Raw genomic sequence first — 22,334 nt, 5'->3', positions numbered from 1 at the left:
CATGTTGACCAGGATGGTCTCGATCTCTTGACCTCGTGATCCACCCGCCTCGGCCTCCCAAAGTGCTGGGATTATAGGCGTGAGCCACCTCGCCCAGCCTTTTTCTTTTTTTTTTTAGAAGGAGTCTTGCTCTTGTTGCCCAGGCTGGAGTACAGTGGCGTAATCTTGGCTCACTGCAACCTCTGCTTCCCAGGTGCAAGCGATTCTCCTGCCTCAGCCTCCTGAGTAGCTGGAATTACAGGCACCCACCACCACACCCAGCTAATTTTTGTACTTTTAGTAGAGACAGGTGTTTCACCATGTTGGCCAGGCTGCTAATTCTTGACCACAGGTGATCCGCCTGCCTCGTCCTACCAAAGTGCTCGGATTACAGGCATGAGCAAAAGAGATTTTTAAAAAACATTAATAACATACTCCTAAACACATTTTCAGTTAGATTTATCTTTTCTTTGCCTTGAAACCTTCACAGAGGCAGGGCATTATCGAAAAGTTATGCTTGTTCAGAGGCTCTAAGTAACTGCTAAAGATAATGAAGCTAATAGAGAAGCATAAATGGGAAGAAAATGCCTAATCCGTATACTTCACACCGATGAGAGCAGAAAGAAGGCTGTGGTAAACAGGGAAAAGAAGGTCCATATCTTTACATCTTCATCATCGTATGAGGCCTCAACATTTTGCAATGCATTTAAGGACCACGAAGAGTTCACATCCTGGTTGGATGTGATTCTTCCCCTCTTTGAGCCACTAGCCCGCTCCTCACTCCGTGAGGTCATACCTAACATGATGGTTACTACACACAGATCTTTTCCATTACCTTGGATTATGAACTAATTGAGGACAGGATTGCTGACTGAATTGTCTTTGTATTTTGTACTACCTCGCCAGCCTCATCCTCAACTATGCCTAATTAAAAAAAAAAAAAAAAAACGGGTTCAAAAGGTGTAGGCAAATGGATTAATGAACAAATAAAGAACAAAATAGTCTTCCCAGGTTTAGAGAAAGTGTGTAAACAAGGATACAGTAAAGGAAACAAGAAATTAAGAGGTGAAATTAATCAAAATTAGTAATATAGATTTTGAAAATGATTAAAATTAATCAGAGTTCAAAATGATTTAATTTGAATCAGGTGAACTTCTCTGTGTCCTAGGAGTCAAGCGAAAAGTAGTAAGAATCTAAGACAGGGTTGGAGAGGACCATTTGCTTGTCTTGCCCTGTTAGCTACCAGACAGCTGGAGGAAAACACCTTCCTCCACCTTGGGCGTTTCAGTGGTCCTTTTCCTCCTCCTCCCCTTTCTGGATAGACAGGACCTGAGGATAGAGGGACACATGACATCTGATACTGAGGTGAAACATCAGTGACAGTGGCACCAAGAAGCTGCCCAGGACAGATTGGGCTGCAATCCCTCAAGCAGTATAGAAACAAGCCTTCTCACAGCATTCAGAACAGAAAAAGTAAAACCAATATTCACTTTTGTAAAACATTGTACTTGATGAATCCAACCTGTTTCCAACCTGCATTATTTGGTAAAGAAGATAAGCACATCATAAATATCAATAACACGTGGTAAAAGGTGATGGGCACTAAAAGTTAGATCGAAACTACCTCAAACTGGCAGAGGGCATTTAGAGATACCTGTGAGGAAGATCTTGGGCTAGGGATGTAAGCTTTCATCCTCTCCAAATGTAGCACAGCCATACGGAGAATGGCAGCATCTGACACCATTTATCTCTCCAGATACCTCTTACTAAGAGATGGACTGCTCAGAGTTCTCATTTCCCACTATTTCATATCTACAATCTTTCGCTTTTGCTGGTACCTTGGCCTAAAATATCTTTTCCCTCATTCTCTGACTTCCAAAATTTTACTTGTTCTACCATATAGAGCTGAAATGCCATCTTACACATAGCTTTCCTGAAACCTGATAGGAATGAAATATTGTCTTCTCTGAACTTCCACATTATGTTGCTTTTACCTCTACCTGGTAGTTTTGTTTATATTTTTATTCAGGTGAGCATTTGTCTCTCAAGTCAACTGTAACTCCCTTAAGTTTATTCTTCTTTCTGACCTCAACAGCATCTATCACTGTGCTCTGAACATAGAAATAGTGCTTTAGAGAAAAAGCCTGGGCTTTTCAGAGCACAGCATACCTGGATTCTGAACCCAGCTCTGTCATCTCCCATTTGTTGATCTTGGGCATTACCGCAACTTTTTATGCCTTCATTTACCCATCTAGACAGGAACTAATAATATCTTCTCAAGGGGGATGGATAAAGATTAGACATAATAAGTGTGAAATGTCTGGAAGAGATTAGAGCATCACTAAATGGTAGCAATCACAACTTTTGCTACAATGATTATAATAAAGAGCTTGTTGGGTAAAGCTATAAAATTACCTAGTGTCCACAGTAACTAGGACAGTGCTGAGTACATGGTGGAAGCTGGTAAATATACCTTGACTCTAGCTTGTGGATGGCAAAGTGTCTATTGTCAATGACCTACCTTGAACTCTTTCTCAATATTGGCCAGCACTGCCAGTTCATTGCTAAGTTCTAAAGCCGTCATGACTGGATCTTCACTAGACAATGACAGGTAAGCTGGACTTGCCAGGCCTTTATAGGCATTAATCCTAGATCTGGAGTGGCTAAATGAGTCATGCTTCTGTTTCTGGTTGCAGTCATTGCACTTGCAGAAATAATCATGAGGCCGTTCAATCCTAGCACCCTTCCTCAGGAGGGTATGCACGATTTCATATTCCTGGCAGTGGGCGGCCAGAATGATTGGAGTCACATCATGGGAGAACCGGGTCCCATCTTCATCATAGGCATAAAAGTCATCTTGCTGGAGTTCCGATTGGCTAGGACTGGTTGCTAACCTCTTGCCTTCAGCAAAAGCTGGATGACTGAGAATCGCTTCCACAATTCGAACATAACCTTTACTAATGGCTAGCAGCAAAGCATCCCCAACCCGAGAGAGGTTTTCTTTCTTGAGAAGTAGTTCTGTAATTTCCAGATGCTCGTTGGCCACTGCCAATTGCAGGGCATTTTGGCCCATGTAATCCACACAGTTAACATTGAGCGAGAGGCATTCTTCTAACATCTTCCGCACCACTGGGATGTTACCATATTCAGCTGCATCTAAAAAGCGTTCCTCCTCTATAGATAGGCTTGTTGAGCGATCACTAAACATGTATGCTGGTCCTCGATTCGCTAACCTTCTCCCTTTCTCACGGAGAACTGTCTGCCGCCGGTGAGTCAGTCTGTTGTCAGATCCCCGGCTGCAATAAAATAGAAAGATTGTAAACAAATCATATTAAGAGCATTTTAGTGTGCCAAATGACCTGCCATTCATCTAATACAATCCTCAAGTATATTAGATGTTGTCTCATCATCTCTAGACATATTATATTAAAAAATGAAGATGCATTTATTTATTAATGGATTCCAAGAACTTCACGTCTAAGAAAGCCAAACACTTTGCAGATTTTAACATTCCAGTTTGAGGTGGAGACTAGCAATTGCCATAATCACTCTGTGCCATTCAAATAGAAACTAATGTACATTTTTCAAATATAGATGGTATAGACTTAGGAAAGATGGACTCTCTTATCCATAATCAGTCACCAATGTGATAGAGAATGTAAGATTAATTTTTAAAAAGTAGAGACAATAGAAAATCCATTCAAGTTAACAAATATTTATTGAGTGCCTCTGATGCCAAGTCCAGGAACTATATTAGGTCCAAGAAAACCAACATACACTCACACACACACACACACACACACACACACACACACACATATATATATATATATATATATACACACACATATATACATATGCTTTTTCCTGCTTCTGGATCTTCACTAGAAGATCCAGAAGCAGGAAAGATTCAAGTCTTATAGACTAAAGAGAGAGATGGGCAATCAGCACATTGCTTGTTATCAGCTGTTTAATTATGGTGATAAGCCAATAGCGGGACATCTATCCCAGATTCTGAGAGAAAATGACATGCTGAAAATGGAAGGATGAGTAGAAGTCGGGTGAGAGTGTGTTTTGGGAGGGTGAGACAGGGGTTGGGTATAGGTTGAAAGCTTTCTCTAGCAGGGGTATCAGCTAGATGTTAGAGTAGAGGTTTCATTGACACAGGCAATAAGTGCTTGAACTCTGTTGTCTCAAAAATCACTGCAAACTGGAGAAAATTGTGATGCAGGTGCCAGGCAGGAAAAAACACTCTTATGGTACAGGAAGTAGTCAGAGCAGTGGCCAGCCTTCAATGCAGTCCTTCAATCTGTGATAATAAGGGAAAGTATTTGGGTGCTATGGCTCGCCCCTGTAATCCCAGGACTTTGGGGAGCCAAGGTGGGCAAATCACTTGAGCCGGGAAGTCAAGACCAGCTTGGACAACATGGTAAAACTCCATTTCTGCAAAAAAATAGAAAAATTGATGGCGCATGGTGGCACAAGCTACTTAGTCCCAGCTACTTAGGAGGCTGAAGCAGAGTATCAACTGAGCCCAGGAGGTCGAGGCTGCAGGGAGCCTTGACCATGCCACTGCCCTCCAACCTGGGTGAGAGAACAAGATCCTGTATTTAAAAAAAAAAAGGGAGGGGGGAAGTGATTCTTCCTCTGATCAAAATTCTATAATAAATATTTTTTCCTTATTAATTCATAACTTTATGTCTTAAGGTCTTTTGAGCTTGAAGGGATCTCATTACAATTAGATGTTCAACTCATATTGGTATCACTAACTGAACCCAAAGAAGACATGTTTTGCAAAACTGGGGAAGGGCCAGGTTATAAGGGAGGCTAAAGAGAAAGAAAAGTGTGATAAATGAGTATTATTTCCTCTCTCTATGAATGTTCCAAGATTCATCTCTCTTTAAAAACTGTCACAAACTTCCCCGTACAAAGAGGACAATAAAAAGATCCAAGGACCCCATAAGCCATGTTTCCCTCCAATGTAGTCAGGTCTGGAGAATCTTAGTTGCTTTCCCTACTAGTCTTTATCAACCTTGATTCCACATCTCCAGACAATGTGGTCTGTGGCAGTGTGATGGCCAGCAATAGAAAGGAAGATAGTAAAGTTTCAGCAACTCACACATAGATTTTCTTCTTGGAGGAGCTTGAAGAGTATGCCACCATATTACAAATATTTTTCATAGATTTTCATTCAATAGTGATTCCTTTAGCTATCCAAGTCCTCTCTAAAACCAACCAAACTGATGTTTTCTTAAGAGACAACTTTGTAAATTTCAAAAAAAAAAAATAATAATAATAATCAAATAACATGAAGGCCAATATCAAGTTATATATGATATGATAATAACTTCTAAAATGGGTCATTAGATAATGTATGTGCAACTTTTATTAATTATATGGGAACAGCATCTGTAACTATTTTGTCCTGTAGCTATTACTTTATTTTTAATTCCATTTTAAATTCTATTAAAGTTATACATGTGCATATTTTAGTTTATTCTCTCCATGTCTTGATCTCCAGAGGTAAACATTTTAATTTAACTATTTTAGGTGTTTTCTAAAATAATTTTAAATGTTGTAATCACATAGGTTTGGTTATATTTTTACTTCTTGATTTTTCAGGTTTGGCATTACCTATGGACTTCCCATTATAGCACACCCTCACATTTCTCTCTCTCTCTCTCTCACACACACACACACACACACACACACACACACACACACGCACACACACGTAGACCCCCTTCATGGTTCCTTATCGTTCCAGTATTGTTATATCATGACTATTTTTTAGGTAACTATTTACTGTTTACATTAAGACAATGCAAGTGCTAATCATAGCTAAGCAGTATACTACTGTGACTTTCAGGTACAACTTCCCTGCAAGCTGAAACCTAGTAGGTAAAAATTCTCATTTGCTCAGTGCTCTATATACATATGACTAATTCAATCAAACTCTCTTCTCCATCAATGTAAATCTTATTTTAATATATTCAACATATTATGTGGGTATTTCTTTTTTCAATTTTGGAAAATCTGGACCAGCTACTGTCTAGACTTAATGCATGTATGTTATCTCTGAATCTTCCTTTTGGTATCATTCCAAGGATTCTCTTTGCTTTGCTTTTGTATTGGGGTCCTTGTTTTCTGTACCCCAGATCTTCCTTTTTCTGATTGGACTTCATTGTTCTAGTACAGGACATCTGCAAACAGCTGACTAATAAAACATGCTTAGGTAAATTTTTAAAGGTGTACATCTAAAACTGACTTCATCCTGCCTTTAAACTGAACTGATAGTTTGGCTGGGTAGAGAATTCAAGGTTGAGGATAATTTTGGAGGCCTTGCTCTATTAAATTATAGTTTTGTGGCTACTGAGAAGCCTGATGCAATTTTGATTATGGGTATTTTCTTTGTCTCTGGTGTTCTAAAATTACATGGTTGTTTATTGAAGGGAGTCTCTTCTCCTCCATACTGCTACCCATTTAATATGGAAAAAAAAAAAGGTGTTCTTTTCTAAGACACATTCTTGCCCTATTTATCTGATAATTTTGTTTTTTTGCTTTCAATGTACTATTTCTGGAATTCCTTCTTTTTCAATGTTGGACATCCTGGAATTGTCCTTTAATTTTCTCATCTTTTCTATTTCCAATTATTTATGTTCAATATTGTTTATTATATTCTGAGAAATGTCTCCAACTTTATATTTATGAAAATTGTTTATATTTTTAGTTTTCAAAAACATCTTTTTGATTTTCAAATGTTACTTTTCATAAGACTCTTTTGCTTTTAAAGGCACAAAAATTTTCTCTTCTCCCTCTGGAGATGTCAATGATAAAGATTTGTGATGAAGTCCATAATTCAGAGAGCTTAGTCCCGAGTTGCTTTTCTGTGTTTGTTTGCTGTGGTCTCTGTAATTCATAGTAGAATTTTTCCTCATAGATCTAGTGATTCTTAGTAGATATTCTTTGCTTCTTTTTAAAGAAATATTCCTTATAATGTCTTTTCTAAGAGACTATAATTTCCTCTTTTAAAAACTAGACTGAAACTAATGTTAGTTTTGGCAAAAGGTGATTCCTGAGTTAGGAGTGAGTGAGTTTCTAGAAGAACCGTATTATTTCTGAGTTAACAATATGTACGATGTAGAAGAGACAGGAGATCATCAAGGTTTGTTACGTGAGCAACCATCCATCATCTTCCTGTTGATTTCTTATCCCTCTTCCCTTTTTTCTGTCACTTTTCTGGCTTTTACTTCTTATTTTTAGCCTTTTAGTTCCTCTCTCATCTTAACTTCTTTAGCCTTTTAATTCCTCTCTCTTGTCTTCTGTATTTATTGCTTTGCATATTTCCTATTGTAGACAAGAGGAAGTTCAAAGATTGGGGGAGAGACAGTATCTTCCAAACATGGGGAATACTTTGAAAAAGAAAAAATATAAAATTAAGGGAAAAACAAAATAGGATCAGGCATCTATAAAAGTAAGACGAAAGTACTAGGAGTGAGAACTTGCAAGAAAAGTTCTCACATAACTAAAAAAATGACAAAAAATTGACACAAAATAGTAGCACATACCAAAACATGAATAACAAGCCTCCATTTTTTTATCTATTAAAATGGAGGAATAATTATTCTGACCTATCTCAAAGGACTATTTTCAGAGCTAATTGAAATTATGAATGCGGAAAGCATTTTAATTTGGATTTAATTTTTTCACAACCACATCAATAAGAATAAGCACTTATATAGTACTTACAAACATAAGGACACTTTGACTTTATCACTTTTTTAGCTGTTATTCAGTTAGAAGACCGTGAGAAAGGCAAGAACTGAGATGGTAATTGATAAAAGTTGTTTGCCTTTTTTTGTCTTTTTTTTTAGACAGGATCTCGTTCTGTTGCCTGACTATAGCCACAACCTCCCAGGCTCAATCAATCCTCCTTCCTCAGCCTTCTGTGTAGCTGGGACTACAGACAAATGCCACTGCATTCAGCTAATTTTTGTATTTTTTGGTAGAGATGGGTCTCACCATATTGCCCAGGCAGGTCTCAAAACTCCTGGGCTCAAGTGATTCTCTCACCTCAGCCCCCCAGCATACTAGGATTACAGGTGTGAGCCACCACGCCTGGCCTTTTTTTGTCTTTTTAAAGAAGGAAAAATAATAATTAGCAACTTTACTTATATCTCAATTTTTAATCTGGTTTAGAAAATTTTATTTTTTCATCCAATACTAAGCTTACATTGAGCTAGATAGAATAAGTCTGAGTTGTGGCATCTTTTATTCTAAAATTTAAAAATAACAATCTATGATTTTCCTACCCATTTATTTGAAAAATGACAAGTTCTATCTTAGCAAGCCACTAATCCTAAGGATGTGTCCTATTTCCTTCTAAATTACTATGGCCTTTCTAGCTATAACTTCTTGAAGGAACAGCAAAGATATTTTCACAGATTTTTTTTTCCATCTTAAAGCATCTTCTTAGTTGTTGTGACCACACATATTAATCATATGCAATAATACAAGTTTCAGATATATTTTTATGAAAAGACCTAGATTATCATAATCTTTTTAGCACTCTGTCAACAGTATCTCAATCTGTGACAGAGTTACAACTTTGTCATTCTGTATCTGAAAAGCCAGAAAGTATCAATACATTTTTGTTTGTTTTTGATTATTTTAGGAATATTACAAATGCAGGCACAATGAATTCAGCACCCCTTGCATGAGCAGTGAGACACAGTAAAAGCTGCTTGCATGTTCACAGAACAAAACGCATGCCTTGCTGCTCTCCTTATCTTTCTTAACTGCAGCCTGGAGAAGCAATAAAAGATACCACTCGTATTTTTATGTCATGAGTGGTATTGCTTAATCCCCGCCTCTCCTATGCAAAAGCAAAATGTGTAAAACAACTTTGTAAGTAACAGATATTTGAAACAAATTCAAGAAAGATACTAGAAGTTACTAGATTTTACAAACCTCTCTGCAAATGGTTTTGAAAAACTATGTTGTAGAATTTTACATCAATAGTAAATGAAATGCAGTCAAATCATCTATTAAAAAGAGGAACATCTCGGTCCATAGCTCCACGGCACTACTTCAACAAGACACATTTTCATTTCAGCTGAAGAGCACACTTTTCAAAGTCAGCTCTTCTATTTAAAAAAATATTAAGAAATTTTATTCACCCGTTTAGCCACATTTAACATGGTTAAAAGCTTAATGGCCTACATTTTCATGTCTGTATTTTTATAACTTGTTTAAAACAACATACAAATACTGGTTCTAGGAAAGAGTATAATTAGCCACCACCCCTATGGCACTCAGATATAGATAAGATCATGAAAACCATGTTTTTACATACCTCATTTTCCTGATCCTAATAGTGCTTGCTGCCCCAGATAGTGAGAGATGGAATAATCCATCTCTATTGAAAATGCCAGCAATGCAAATTAGCTTCTGAGTAGAGTGGATTGCATGCTTGAGTCCAGCATAGGCAGTAATTTTCTCTACTTCCTGTCCAACTAAGATGCACTTTTATCAAATGGAAGTGCTTTTATACAAACTAAGCTTCATATTAAGCACCCAGCTTAACTTTGACTTTTTGCTTTAAAAATCCTTACAAACATTTTAAAGCACAATTCTACCACAGCAGAAGTGTTAAAAATGTAAATGGAATGTAACTATTCCAGGCAGTGTGGTCAGCCACAAGAGTAATGTAGATTCATCCTAGGAAAGTAGAAATAAAAGAAATTCCAGAATTTGCATTTTATTACATGCACAATTATCTATGTGAATAATTAGACTCGGATATTTAGAGATTAACATTATATACAACTAGCAAGTTTGCAAACCACTTCGGGGAGATGAATGAAAGAAGTCATTTTGTTCTCATTTTACAACACAGACACTTTTTACCCCGACTACTTAATCTCTGGACACACACCCTAGGCCCTGCCTCTGGGGTTGAGGAAGCAATAAACAATTAGGGTGGTTTTCCTTAGTTCTATGAGAGAAGGATGATTTTGTCTTCTTCACCACTGAGTTCACCCCTCTTTAGAGAGGGACACGTTGTAAACTCTCAGTACATAACTGCGGAATACATGGATCCCTCCTGTCAAAGGAATAAAGTTCAAGGCCTGTTTGTTCCCTATTAACCTGACTGAAAGTGACTACAATGTACAACCTTCCACACAAAAAAAGAACAAAATATAAAGGCTGAGCCACACTGTGTTCTGATGTATATGTAGTATGTTATGTTCATTTCAAATAAGTACTGAGTTCAACAGGGGACAAAGGAAATTGAAAGCCATGTTTTTAATGGCATCCTTGTGACTTTTTCATGATCTGGAAGCAGAGATTTTCATGACTTTAAAGGAAGAACTAGGGCTGGGAGCAGTAATTCATGCCTGTGATCCCAGCACTTTGGGAGGCCGAAGTGGGCGGACCACCTGACGTCAGGAGTTCGAGATCAGCCTGGCCAACATGGTGAAACTCTGTCTTTACTAAAAATACAATAATTATCCGGGCATGGTGGTGAGCACCTGTAATCCCAACTACTTGGGAGGCTGAGGTGAGAGACTCATTCGAATCTGGGAGACAGAGGTGGCAGTGAGCTGAGATTGCATCACTGCACTCTAGCTTGGGTGATGTAGAGCAAGACTCAGTCTCAAAAAACAAAACGAACAAAAAAATAAAGACAGAACTGATATTTTCTCACCCTGCTCTCTCCCGATTCTTTACATTATACATAGACTGTGACCACCCATCTTCACAATACACTACCAAATCCCTTGCACTTCCAGATAATCTTCTAGATAGTAATTCATTTTGATTCAATTAGTTTCAATTTTCCCCATGAATTCTTCTCATTTCTTCAAATACTAACTTTCTGTTTGATCAGTCACACTACATCATACCCTGCCTTAGTGTTCTATGAATGAAATGATACGAGCCTGAGCTGCTTGTCAGTTTCAGTTGGGAGCCAGCAAAAATATGACTGAAAAATGTAGGATGCATGTAACAAATTGTATGATTTCTAATTTGTACAAACAAGATGTCAATCATCAATTGACATCTTGTTTGTGCAAATCAGAAATCAAACCGTGTGAGAGAATGAAATTGTGGGTAAATAACGGAAGTTATAGAAACTTGCCGTTTTATAAAACACTGTCTGAAATGTCATTGTTCCCTTTTAGCTTCTCCTTGGTGGTTTAATTTATTTCATGCGTCATATCTTCCTACTTTGAAATTCTCTTTGGAAGAGCTCTGGGACCAGACATTTGTGGTGAGAATAATTAAGGACAAGTTGAGGGAAATTGAGAACTGAGTCCTTGGGGATCTGAACTTGAGAAAACTTTGGGGAACCTTGCAAAATATTGGGAAGAACTAAGCTCTAAGAACAAAACAGGGTACTCTTGGGAATATTAAAAAGTTTCTGTGTAATATCAGCAAACTATATCCAAATTATCTCATCGAAGGCAGAGGTTTAAATTCTTTGCTTCTATTATCAATGACGGTCATTATCATGTGTATTACACAAGCCAATTCCACAAATATCCTCTGCATAAGATAGATTGTGGGTCGGGGGAAGCACGCTTCAATTTTTGGGCAATTTAAAAGTTTAATGAAAGAACTGTAAGAGTATGTGTGCAGAAGTTAGGGAAATCCAATATGGCACCATGCAGTGCCCACATTTGAGACAATGCAGGCTTAAGTCTGTCTGAAGGGGCATAATGACAGAACAGTTACCAGAACAGGAGAACTATAAGCCAAGGGACACTTGACAGTGGCCCTGACCTGGTGACAGCTTACCATCAGAGAGAGACAAGGGAACTGATACTCTGACCTTACTCTCTTGATCTCCAGTGCGTCTGATGGGCTGAACTCAGCCCATTGCTAGGGGGCAAAGGAGCCCATTGATGCAGTCTACACAGGTCTGCATTAGTGCTGTAGCCACAGGCAGAGAACAGTGTGCAAAGCATGAAGAGTAGGCCAAGAGGACTAAGCCAACAACACCCAGCATATGCTCTATATAAGACAATTTCACTTTGCCATAATTAACTCCTTGCTCGGGTGATGGATGCACTAAAATCTCAGAAATCATCACTAAAGAACTTATCCAAGTAACCAAATGCTTCCTGTTCCCTAAAAAAAACCTACTGAAATAATTTTTTAAGGAAATTTAAACTACCAGAAAGAGAAAGAAATTACTGATAAAAACTATGCATCCGAAAAATGGTAACTGCATCTTTTGATGTGTAACTGCTGCATCATCAGTTCACACCTTTCTGGGCTAATTTTTCCCTTCTTTAAGCTATCTGTCAGGAAAGACACTCACCCATTCAAGTTCATGCAATCCATTATCTTAAAAAAAATGAACTTGTAACTAAGATTCATCCATATAAATTCTAAATTAATGTTCATATGAGGCTTAGGACGAACAACTCTGATTTAGAGGGTGAGAATAATAATCTGATGTCATAAAAACATTCAAAATGTTTGTGAAGAGCACAAGCTAAAGCTGCTGATTCCCAGAGATAATGGCACTAAAGAAACAGACTTTGATAGGTCTGGAACATGCTCTAAATGTCCACAATGTGGGAGAGCTCCAAATGCTCACAGTACAGGTTTCAGTCTATATGAGACTGCTATGTGTAATAGAGTACATGGATAGAGAAACAGAAGGTAGGACCATGCAGCACATAGTTTTCATTTACTGAAACCAAAATCATGAAATGTCTTTCTTTGCTGATGTGGTATGATGTCAGACATCACTATCAACCATCACATCCACCACCACTGGGATCGTAACAGTTCATTCATTCATTCATTCATCAATTCAATTATTCACTGGACGTCTACTTCAACATGTTCTAGGCACTCTGCTAGGCACATGGGGGTACAGAAAAAAATAGGGCATGGCAGAAAAAAAGAGGAGCAAAAGATTACAGGGTTTTGAATGTTACCAAAGGGGAAATAGTGTGGTATATAAATGATTAGCAAGAAGTTTTCTACCCAATCTGGGAGTCACAAAAAGCATTCTGAGGATGTGTCACTTAGCCTAAGAATGAAGGAGAGTTAGCTGAGAGGTGGGAAGAGGAGACCCAGCCTGTAGGCAGAGAAAATCACAGTTGTATAAGTCAGCAATCCAGAAAAAAACCTGAAGAACGTTTATTACTGGGGGCTGGAACATATAAGAGTTCTCATCCCCAGTAGGATTTCTGGTTCCTGGCTCAGTTTAACTAAAGGTCTAGTGCTCAGGGTTAGAAGCTAAACATCCATTGATATTCACTGTTTAGCATTTAGCACTTCTAGACCTTAGCACTTCTACCCTAGGGCAGAAAGGTAAACATTTAGGTAATTCCTTAACAGCTCAGGATTCCAATTTAGGAGAGTCAAGCTTCAGGACTCACAGACTGGATTGCCACCCCAGTGGTTTTGTTCTGAGGGGTTTGGGCTTGTATAATGCACGATCTCAAGTGGGAATAATTATGGACAAATTGAGGGAAACTGAGAACCGAGTCCTTTGGGGCCTAAACTTGAGAAAACTTTGGGGAATCTTGCAAAATATTTGGAAGAACAAAGCTTTAAAGAAAGATAGGCTGAGCTGGGAATCCTTACTCTGTCAGATACTACCTGTGTCATCCCTCTGAACCTCGGATTCCTTAACTGTAAAAACCAAAAGGGAATGGCATCAAGAATAGCAGCTACCAGTTAGGGTTACCATGAAATTGGTGTTTTGTCGAATTCTGCTTAAGGTAACTCAATGCCTCATCTGTCATGGACTTCAAATCCTTCGTCATAATTATTTAAGACTTTCCAGTTTGAAAATGTTCTGCTTAATAAACGAAATAGAAACTAAGAAGTCATTAAATAGCTTCTCTTCTTCTAATGCCATCTGTTAAATTTGCACCATGTGCACCAGAACACACTTTTGTTTTTGTATTTTCCATTGTTGTGATGTCAGCATGGCTAAAAGGGCATTACGTTTTTAAACTTCAGAATACTCTGTGCTTGATTTTGCTACCACTGTTCTTAAAGTGTGTTCTATTCTTACACCTTCATCCCTGACTATATATTTCCCTTTCTCTTCTTACCTGTGTTCTTTAAACCTGAACTTATCTTTGAATTCCAGTGCCAAGCACAGAGCCAGGCACAAAATGTTTTATGCATCTACAAATGAATAAAAAAGCAATCGAAAGAGGAATACAAAAAGAAAAATGAATGGAGAGCACCCAGATTTGTCACAGTTTTAGAAGTTTATCAAACTATTTTACTCCATATCAAGAATATTTTTAAAAATTAGATAGAATTTCACTTATCATCAATAATCAAATGTTTAACAACATACCACACAAACTACCTCTACCGTCAGAGTTAGATTTTGCAATGAAGTGTACCAAGTAAGTTCTCAGTAGTAAAACTTATTATGTTTCCACAGTGTTTTTAAATAATTTTTATTTATCATAAGGTAAAATGTACTTACCCGCCCTAAGTAAAAATGAAATATAGCAATTTGGTGGAGTTTGATTTTGAGCATACTAATTGTGTCAGGTAAATTATAAGTTTGCTATATATTCACCCCTCTTTCTCCAGCTTTATCAATAAAAATATGATATAAACTTATGGGTACGTATATATTAAATTAATTTGACTAAAACTAGGAGGATGGAAATTGATATTTATTAAAAGTTTACTAGAACCAAATAACTTTATAGGTGTTACTTTATTTAATTTTCACAGCACTTGGTGAGGTTGGCTTTGTTATTTTGCTACATGAAGAAATGTTTGGAGATCACTCCTGAACAGGCAAGGCAACATAAGGAAAAGCATTTAAGGGTGTCTCTTGTTTTCTGAATTTCTTTTAAAATACAGCTGAAAAAAAAAAAAGCCGAGTTTCAATATCCCCTCCCCCAAAACTATGAACATGTGTGGACTCTCAACAATACCTAGAATTGGTTATGAACTGATATATAGAAACTTCCTTCTTAAGTTCATGCTGGTAATGAGTGGTAAAGCAAGACTGTAAAATTAGGTTTGCAGATGTCCTATTTCATTTTTTAAATCTTATTTTATTATTGTGAGGCATACATGCTGAAAAGAACTATAATTTTAAAAATAATAATAAAATTAGCACCATTTTCCTACCCATCCCCACTTAAGAACGAGATCACTGGTCACTTTGAAGACCTCTGCGTACCTATTTAAATTACTGTCTTCCCCTGAACTCCAACAACCAGCCATTACCTGGCTTTCATGTTAAGCATTCTCTTATTTTTTTTTTTTTTGAGATGGAGTTTCACTCTTGTTACCCAGGCTGGAGTGCAATGGCACGATCTCGGCTCACCGCAACCTCCGCCTCCTGGGTTCAGGCAATTCTCCTGCCTCAACTTCCTGAGTAGCTGGGACTACAGGCACGCGCCACCATGCCCAGCTAATGTTTTGTATTTTTAGTAGAGACGGGGTTTCACCATGTTGACCAGGATGGTCTCGATCTCTTGACCTCGTGATCCACCCGCCTCGGCCTCCCAAAGTGCTGGGATTACAGGCGTGAGCCACCGCGCCTGGCTTCTCTTATTTTTTATAGCTTTTCCATATTTGCATGCCCTCAACATAAAAAGTAAGTACTTAGCACAAAAATGTAAGTACTTACCATAAAAAGTAAGTACTTAGCACAAACTTGGCAGAATAAGGAAGAGAAATATTACCACTGTTATGCTCTTAGAGGAAAGCTCCTAAAATAAGATAAGCAGAGCAGTGTCAGTGGTTCATTATCTGGCTCCAGCTTCCCTGACAGTTTGCAAGAGCCCCTGTAGGTTGGTCAGAGGCTGACCATGAATGCATCCTGGGAACACAGGGCTCCTCAGAGCTATAGCAGCTGGCCAGGTGGCAAGCAGGACATCTGGCCATGCATCTGCTGTGCTCTACTTTGCCATAAAAGAGCATATCAGAACACATCACCTCAGAGGCGAGAAGGGGCTCACTGACATTCAACTCTTCCACATTGCCTTCAGGAGTAAGGTTGTCAATCAAGATTTTCTTCCATGTTTCCCCTTTTGCCCACATTTTTAAAAAACCAATTTTACAAAAGCAAAACACTGAACTATGCTGAAAGCTATATGGGCAGCCAGTAGCTGGAGAGCTACCATTATGTTGAGCCAAGAATAGAATCTGTCTACGTCTGTTTAGAGATGTATTCAACTTTCAGGGATGTGATTAATGTACCTCTACTTAGAATAGTATGTTCAAGCTATAAAAGTTCTATGACTTCCCTAAAGTAAGGTGAAAAGGAAAACAAATCCAGTGAAAACTAGTGAAGCCATTGCTTTGGTACACCATAAAGCAAATCAAGTTGACTAAAGCCTTGGTGTTTTTGTATAACATGAACAAAAAAGAGTTCTGTTTTCTACAAATAAGTTATTCTTATCTTACTCTTTCTCTTATGGCAAGAATTCTCATCTTCAGTCTTCACAGATATAACATGAACAGTTTTTACTAATTATATTTTATTCCTACGCTAGTAAATTTAAATTTGAGAACCCTGCCCAAGGCTCATATTTCCTCTATGCATCCTACTCAGTGATTCCTTATTACTGCCATTAGTTACCAACTGAATGCTAGTTATTGAAGTGTTTGCATGCATGGAATACAGTTCTGCATTACTTCCATTTTACTCACGGAAGTAATAATGATAGAACCAAAAATTGTATGTACCAGAAGGGCACTTAAAATTTTCAGTTTCAACCTTATCACTTTTCAAGTACCTGCCTTAAGTTTTTCTAGAGAAGGGAATATATAAAAATTATTTCTAGGCTTGGCGTGGTGCTCCATGCCTGTAATCCCAGCACTTTAGAAGGCTGAGGTGGGTAGATCACAAGGTCATGAGATTGAGACCAGCCTGGCCAAGATGGTGAAACTGTCTGTACTAAAAATATAAAAATTAGCCTGGCGTGGTGCCAGTCACCTGTAATCCCAGCTACTTGGGAGGCTGAGGCAGGGAATTCCTTAAACCCAGGAGGTAGGTGGAAGTTGCAGTGAGCCGAGATCATGCCACGCATTCCAGTCTGGGTGACAGAGTGAGACTCCATATCAAATATATATATATATACACACACACACACACACACACACACACACACACACACACACACACACATATATATATATATATATATATATATGTATGTAGTTAATTTCTACCTGAGGAAACTAGAAACCAAGGTACAAACTAACTTGCCTAATTTTGAACAGCTGCTCATAACCCTGAGCTATTAAATAATTTTTATTTCAGAATGACATTACCTAAAAACAAATGTTATTGATAGGAAATTATTTTCTGGTCCTATTAAGGATAATTTTCTTATGATGAAGATCTAATTCAACAAACAACATATTACTTCCTAGATATTCCCATAGCCGGTATCAAATTTATTCCCACTTATATTGTTGCCAGATAAAAGCAGAATAATTGCCTAGGTTAAAAAGTTGTTTGAGTCAATATTCCTCAGATCTTAGCTAGAGCTCAGAGTTGTGATATAAAGCACCAGTATCTCTGCTCATGAGATGTTATTGCAGAACTTAATCAATAGAATCAGCCAGATGTTTATCACCAGTTCAGTTGAAAGAAAAGTGTCATTTGTCCCCTTTGGTCTTGTTTCCTTGCTTTTAAAGTAATCTCTCTTCTGTGCAACAAAGGATACAATCAATAAAGTAAAAAGACAACCCAGGTATAGAAGAAAATATTTGTAAACTGCCCCTCTGACAAGGGATTAATAACCAGAATATATAAAGTGCTCAATCATATAGGAAAAAAAAATCTAATAATCTGATAAAAAAAAATAGGCAAAATGTTTGAATAGGCATTTCTCGAAAGAAGACATACAGATGGCAAATAGGAATATGAAAAGATGCTTAACATCTTGATCATCAGAGAAATGCAAATCAATACTACAATGAGATACCATCTCACCCAAGTTAAAAAGGCTTACATCCTAAAGACAGGTGACAACAAATGCTGGTGAGGATGTGAAGAAAAGGAAACCCTTGTTACTGTTGGCAGAAATGTAAATTAGTACCACCACTATGAAGACCAGTTTGGAGGTTCCTCTAAAAACTAAAAATTGAGTTGCCATATGATCCAGCAATCCCACTGCTGGGTATATACCCAAAAGAAAGAAAATCAATACATTGAAGAAATATCTGCACTTTCATGTTTTCTGCAACACTGTTTACAATAGGTAAGATTTGGAAGCAACCCAAGTGTCCATCAACGAATGAATGGATAAAGAAAATGTGGTACTTATGCACAATGGAGGACTAGTTAGCCATAAAAAAGAATGAGATCCAGTCATTTGCAACAACATGTATGGAACTGGAGATCATTATGTTAAATGAAATAAGCCAGGCATGGAAAGATAAGCTTTGCATGATCTCACTCATCTGTGGGAGCTAAAAATTCAAACAGTTGAATTCGTGGACATGAAGAGTAGAAGAATGGTTACCAGAGGCTGGGAAGGTAGTGGAGTGTTGGGAGGAGCTGGAGATGGTTAAGGGTAAAAAAAGAAGGAAGAATGAGTAAGAACTACTATTTCACAGCACAATAGGTTTACTACAGTCAATAATGACTTAATTGTGCAGTTAAAAATAATGTAAAGAAAGTAATTGAATTGTTTGTAACTCAAAGAATAAATGCTTGAGGGGATGGATACCGCGTTCTCCATGATGTGCTTATTTCACACTGCATGTCTGTATCAAAACATCTCATGTACCCCGTAAATATATACACCTATGTACCCAGAAAAAATTTTTTAATAATTTAAAAATATAAAATAAGATAAATAAAGCAACCTCTAGGGACCCTTCCAGTTAATACAACATTTAAGTCTATTTCTCTGTTTTAATTAAGTGGACTATTTACCTTCATTTTCAACAGATTTGAGGACAAAGACTAAGCTAAATAACCTGGTCAGGTGAGAACTTGGCGAAAACCTGCTACAAAATGATGTTCTCTCCAGTATCTGCTTCACCTATCTTGCTGCTTATGTCAGCTAGTGGCACTCCAACTTTGTTTACTCAGAAAAAAAATCATGGTGGTGTCCTGGACTTCTTTCTTTTTTTCATAGTCCAAAGTGATTTAATCAGGAAATCCTACTTATTCTTCAAAATTCTGAGCTGTACCTCAAAATGTATCCAGAATCTGAGTACCTCTTACTACCACCCCAGTCCAGGCATCTAGATATTAGATCTAGATACAATGACCTACAAGGCCTGACACAATCTGAACTTTACTGAGTGAGTGGGTCAGAGAGTTAAGAGAATCAGTGCAATCTAACCTATACTAATTCTCTTAACTCTCAGACCTCCTCACTCAGTCTCTCTGCTCCAGCCATACTTGTTTTCTTGCTCTTCCTCTATGTCCCATGCATGCTTGTGCTTTTGCACTTTCCTTCTGCCTGGAAGCTCCTATCCTGATACCTGAGCACATACTCTCAATTCATTCAGGTATTTCTTTACTTCAAAGTCACTGATATGGTTTGTATTTGTGTCCCTGCCCAAATCTCATGTTGAATTGTAATCCCCAGTATTGAAGAAGGGGCCTGTGTGAGGTGATTAGATCATGGGGGTGGATTTTCCCCTTTCCATTATCATGATAGTAAGTTCTCAAGATACCTGGTTGTTTAAAAGTGTATGTCACCTCCCCCTTTGTGGGGATTCACTCAGAGTGGTGGCAAAAATATTAAGGGAAAAATATTAGAGAAAGTTATAGAATATAGTCTCAAACCCGTTTGGAAGGCCTAAGAGTTTTTTCTATAGTTCTTGACTGAAGGCAGCCTGTCCCCTTAGTCAAGGAAATCAGAGTAGAAACAAAAGAATGTGGGGGTTTTATCTAACTTGTTTACTCATTAACCTTTGATCATTCTGGATGGTTCTCTAGGTTGGTGGGGGAGAGGGATGGTGTCAACCAGGGATATTACCCACTAATGGTGTTTGCTTTGGGAACCTGTCCTTTAATCTTTAACCTCTAGTGGTGTTCACTTTAGAGTTTTTGTCATTTAATGTGTGCTGAATAAAGGCCAGCCAGTGTTCACAACTGTTTATAGCACTCTTCAGAGTGCAGTAAGTCACTTGACACACTCAGTCGAATTAGCAAAGTCTCTGTGTGTCAGTGTACTTTACTCATCCATCACTGAGTCAGGAACTGCAGACCCCTGCAGATAATGACCCTGACACCCCGTCACTCTCTTCCTCCTTCTCTGGCTATGGAAGACATGCCTGCTTCCCCTTTGCCTTCTACCATGGTGCTAAGTTTCCTGAGGCCTCCTTTGCCATGTTCAACGTACAGCCTGCAGAACCATGAGCCAATTAAACCTCTTTTCTTTACACATTACTGAGTTTCAAGTAGTTCTTTAAAGCAATGTGAGAATGAACTAATATTGAAAATTGGTACCAGAGAAGTAGGGCATTGCTATAAGATACCTAAAAATATAAAAGCAACTTTGGAACTGGGTAACAGACATAGAGGCTGGAACAATTTGGAGGGCTCAGAAGAAGATAGGAAGATAAGGAAAGATTCTAAGCTTCCTAGAGACTTGTTAAATTGTTGTGACCAAAATGCTGATAGTGATAGGAACAATGAAGTTCAGGCTAAGATGGTCTCAGATGGAGATGAGGAACTTACTGAAAACTGGAGTAAAGGTCATTTTCGCTATGCTTTTGCAAAGAGGTTGGAGTCACTGTGCCCCTGACTTAGGGGACTGTGGAACTTTGACCTTCAGAGTGATGATTTAGGGTATCTAATGGGAGAAATTTATAAGCAGCAAAGCATTCAAGATATAGCCTGGCTGCTTCTAACAGCACATGCTCACATAATGAGCAAATGAATGATCTGAAACTGGAACATATATTTAAAAGGGAAGCAGAGCATAAAAGTTTGGAAAATTTGCAGCCTGACTGTGTGGTAGAAAACAAAAATCCATTTTCAGGGGAGGAATTAAAGCTAGCTGCAGAAATTTGCATAAGTAAAGAGGAGCCAACTGTTTATAGCCAAGAAAATGGGGAAAGTGCCTTAAAGCCATTTCAAAGACTTTTGTGACAGCATCTCCTATCACAGGCCTGGAGGACTAGGAGGGAAGAATGGTTTCATAGGCCAGGCCCAGGACCCAGCTACCCTGTGCTACCTCAAGACACTGCTCCCCATGTTCCAGACATTCTAGCTCCAGCTATGGCTGAAAGAGTCCCAGATATGTCTCAGGCTGCTGCTCCAGAGGGTGCAAGTCATAAGCCTTCGTAGCTTCCATGTCATGTTAAGCCTGCAGGTGCACAGAGGCAAACATTGAGGCTTAGAGACTCCATCTAATTTCAGAGAATGTATAGAAACTCCTGAATGTCCAGGCAGAAGTCTGCTGCAGAGGCAGAGCCCTCACGGGGAACCTCTACTAGGGCAGTGCTAAGGAAAAATGTGGGTTTAGAGCCTCTAAACTGAGTCCCCAATGAAGCACTGCCTAGTGGAGTGGTAAGAAGAGAGTCACTGTCCTCCAAACCCCAGAACGGTAGATCAATTGACAGTTTGCACTGAGCATCTGCAAAAGCCACAGGCACTTAACACCAGCCCTTGAGAGCAGCCATGGGAGCTGAACCTTGCTGAGCCACAGGGGCAAACCTGCCTAATGCCTTGGGAGCTCACCCCATGCATCAGTATGGCCTGAATGTAAGACATGGAGTTGAATGAGATTACTTTGGAGCTTTAAGATTTAATGACTGCCCTACTGTGTTTCAGACTTGCACAGGGCCTGTAGCTCCTCCCTTTGGCTGGTTTCTCCTGTTTAGAACAGATGTATTTATCCAATGCCTGTACCCTCATTGCATCTTGGAAGTAAGTAACTTGTTACTTTACAGGCTCATACACTGAAGGGACTTGCCTTGTCTCAGATGAGACTTTGGACTGTGGATTTTTGAGTTAATGCTGAAATTAGTTAAGACTTAGGGGACTCTTGAGAAGGGATGATTGTATTTTGTAATGTGAGAGGGATATGAGATTTGGGAGGGGCCAGGGACAGAATAATATGGTTTGGATTTCTTCTTCACCCAAATCTCGTGTCAAATTGTAATCCCCAGTGTTCAAGAAAGGGCCTGGTAGGAGGTGATTGGATCATGGGGGTGGCTTTTCCCCTTACTGTTCTCATGACAGTGAGTTCTCACAGGATCTGTTGTTCTAAAGTGTGTTATCACCTCCCCCTTCACTCTCTTCCTCCTTTTCCTTTGTAAAATGTGCCTGCTTCCCCTTTGTTTTCCACCATGATTGATTGTAAGTTTCCTGAGGCCTCCCCAGCCATGCCTCCTGTACAGCCTGCAGAACTATGAGT

The 22,334-nt window shown here is 38.5% G+C and overlaps 1 protein-coding gene across 2 annotated transcripts in view; it reads right to left on the bottom strand.

Annotated features, from left to right (window-relative positions):
* The window catches only part of TRPC6 (transient receptor potential cation channel subfamily C member 6), a 125,583-nt gene that overhangs the window by 46,177 nt on the left and 57,072 nt on the right, over positions 1 to 22,334 (bottom strand). The window contains exons 1-2 of one of the 2 annotated variants that reach the window (XM_032295703.1): positions 9,335 to 10,447; positions 2,501 to 3,275 (exon numbers count right to left, since the gene is read on the bottom strand). In XM_032295703.1, coding sequence (XP_032151594.1) covers positions 2,501 to 3,275; positions 9,335 to 9,339 — 780 coding nt within the window. In that variant the 5' untranslated portion in view covers positions 9,340 to 10,447. Of the gene's footprint in view, positions 1 to 2,500; positions 3,276 to 9,334; positions 10,448 to 22,334 lie in introns of those variants that run through there. The other variant, XM_032295702.1, reaches the window with a different exon arrangement.

The sequence above is a fragment of the Sapajus apella genome, unplaced genomic scaffold (genome assembly GCF_009761245.1).
Source record: "Sapajus apella isolate SASKATOON/1434 unplaced genomic scaffold, GSC_monkey_1.0 scaffold34, whole genome shotgun sequence".
NCBI classification, from domain to species: Eukaryota; Metazoa; Chordata; class Mammalia; order Primates; family Cebidae; genus Sapajus; species Sapajus apella.
Note: the sequence above shows the minus strand (reverse complement) of the source record. Positions and strands in the feature narration are given on the sequence as shown.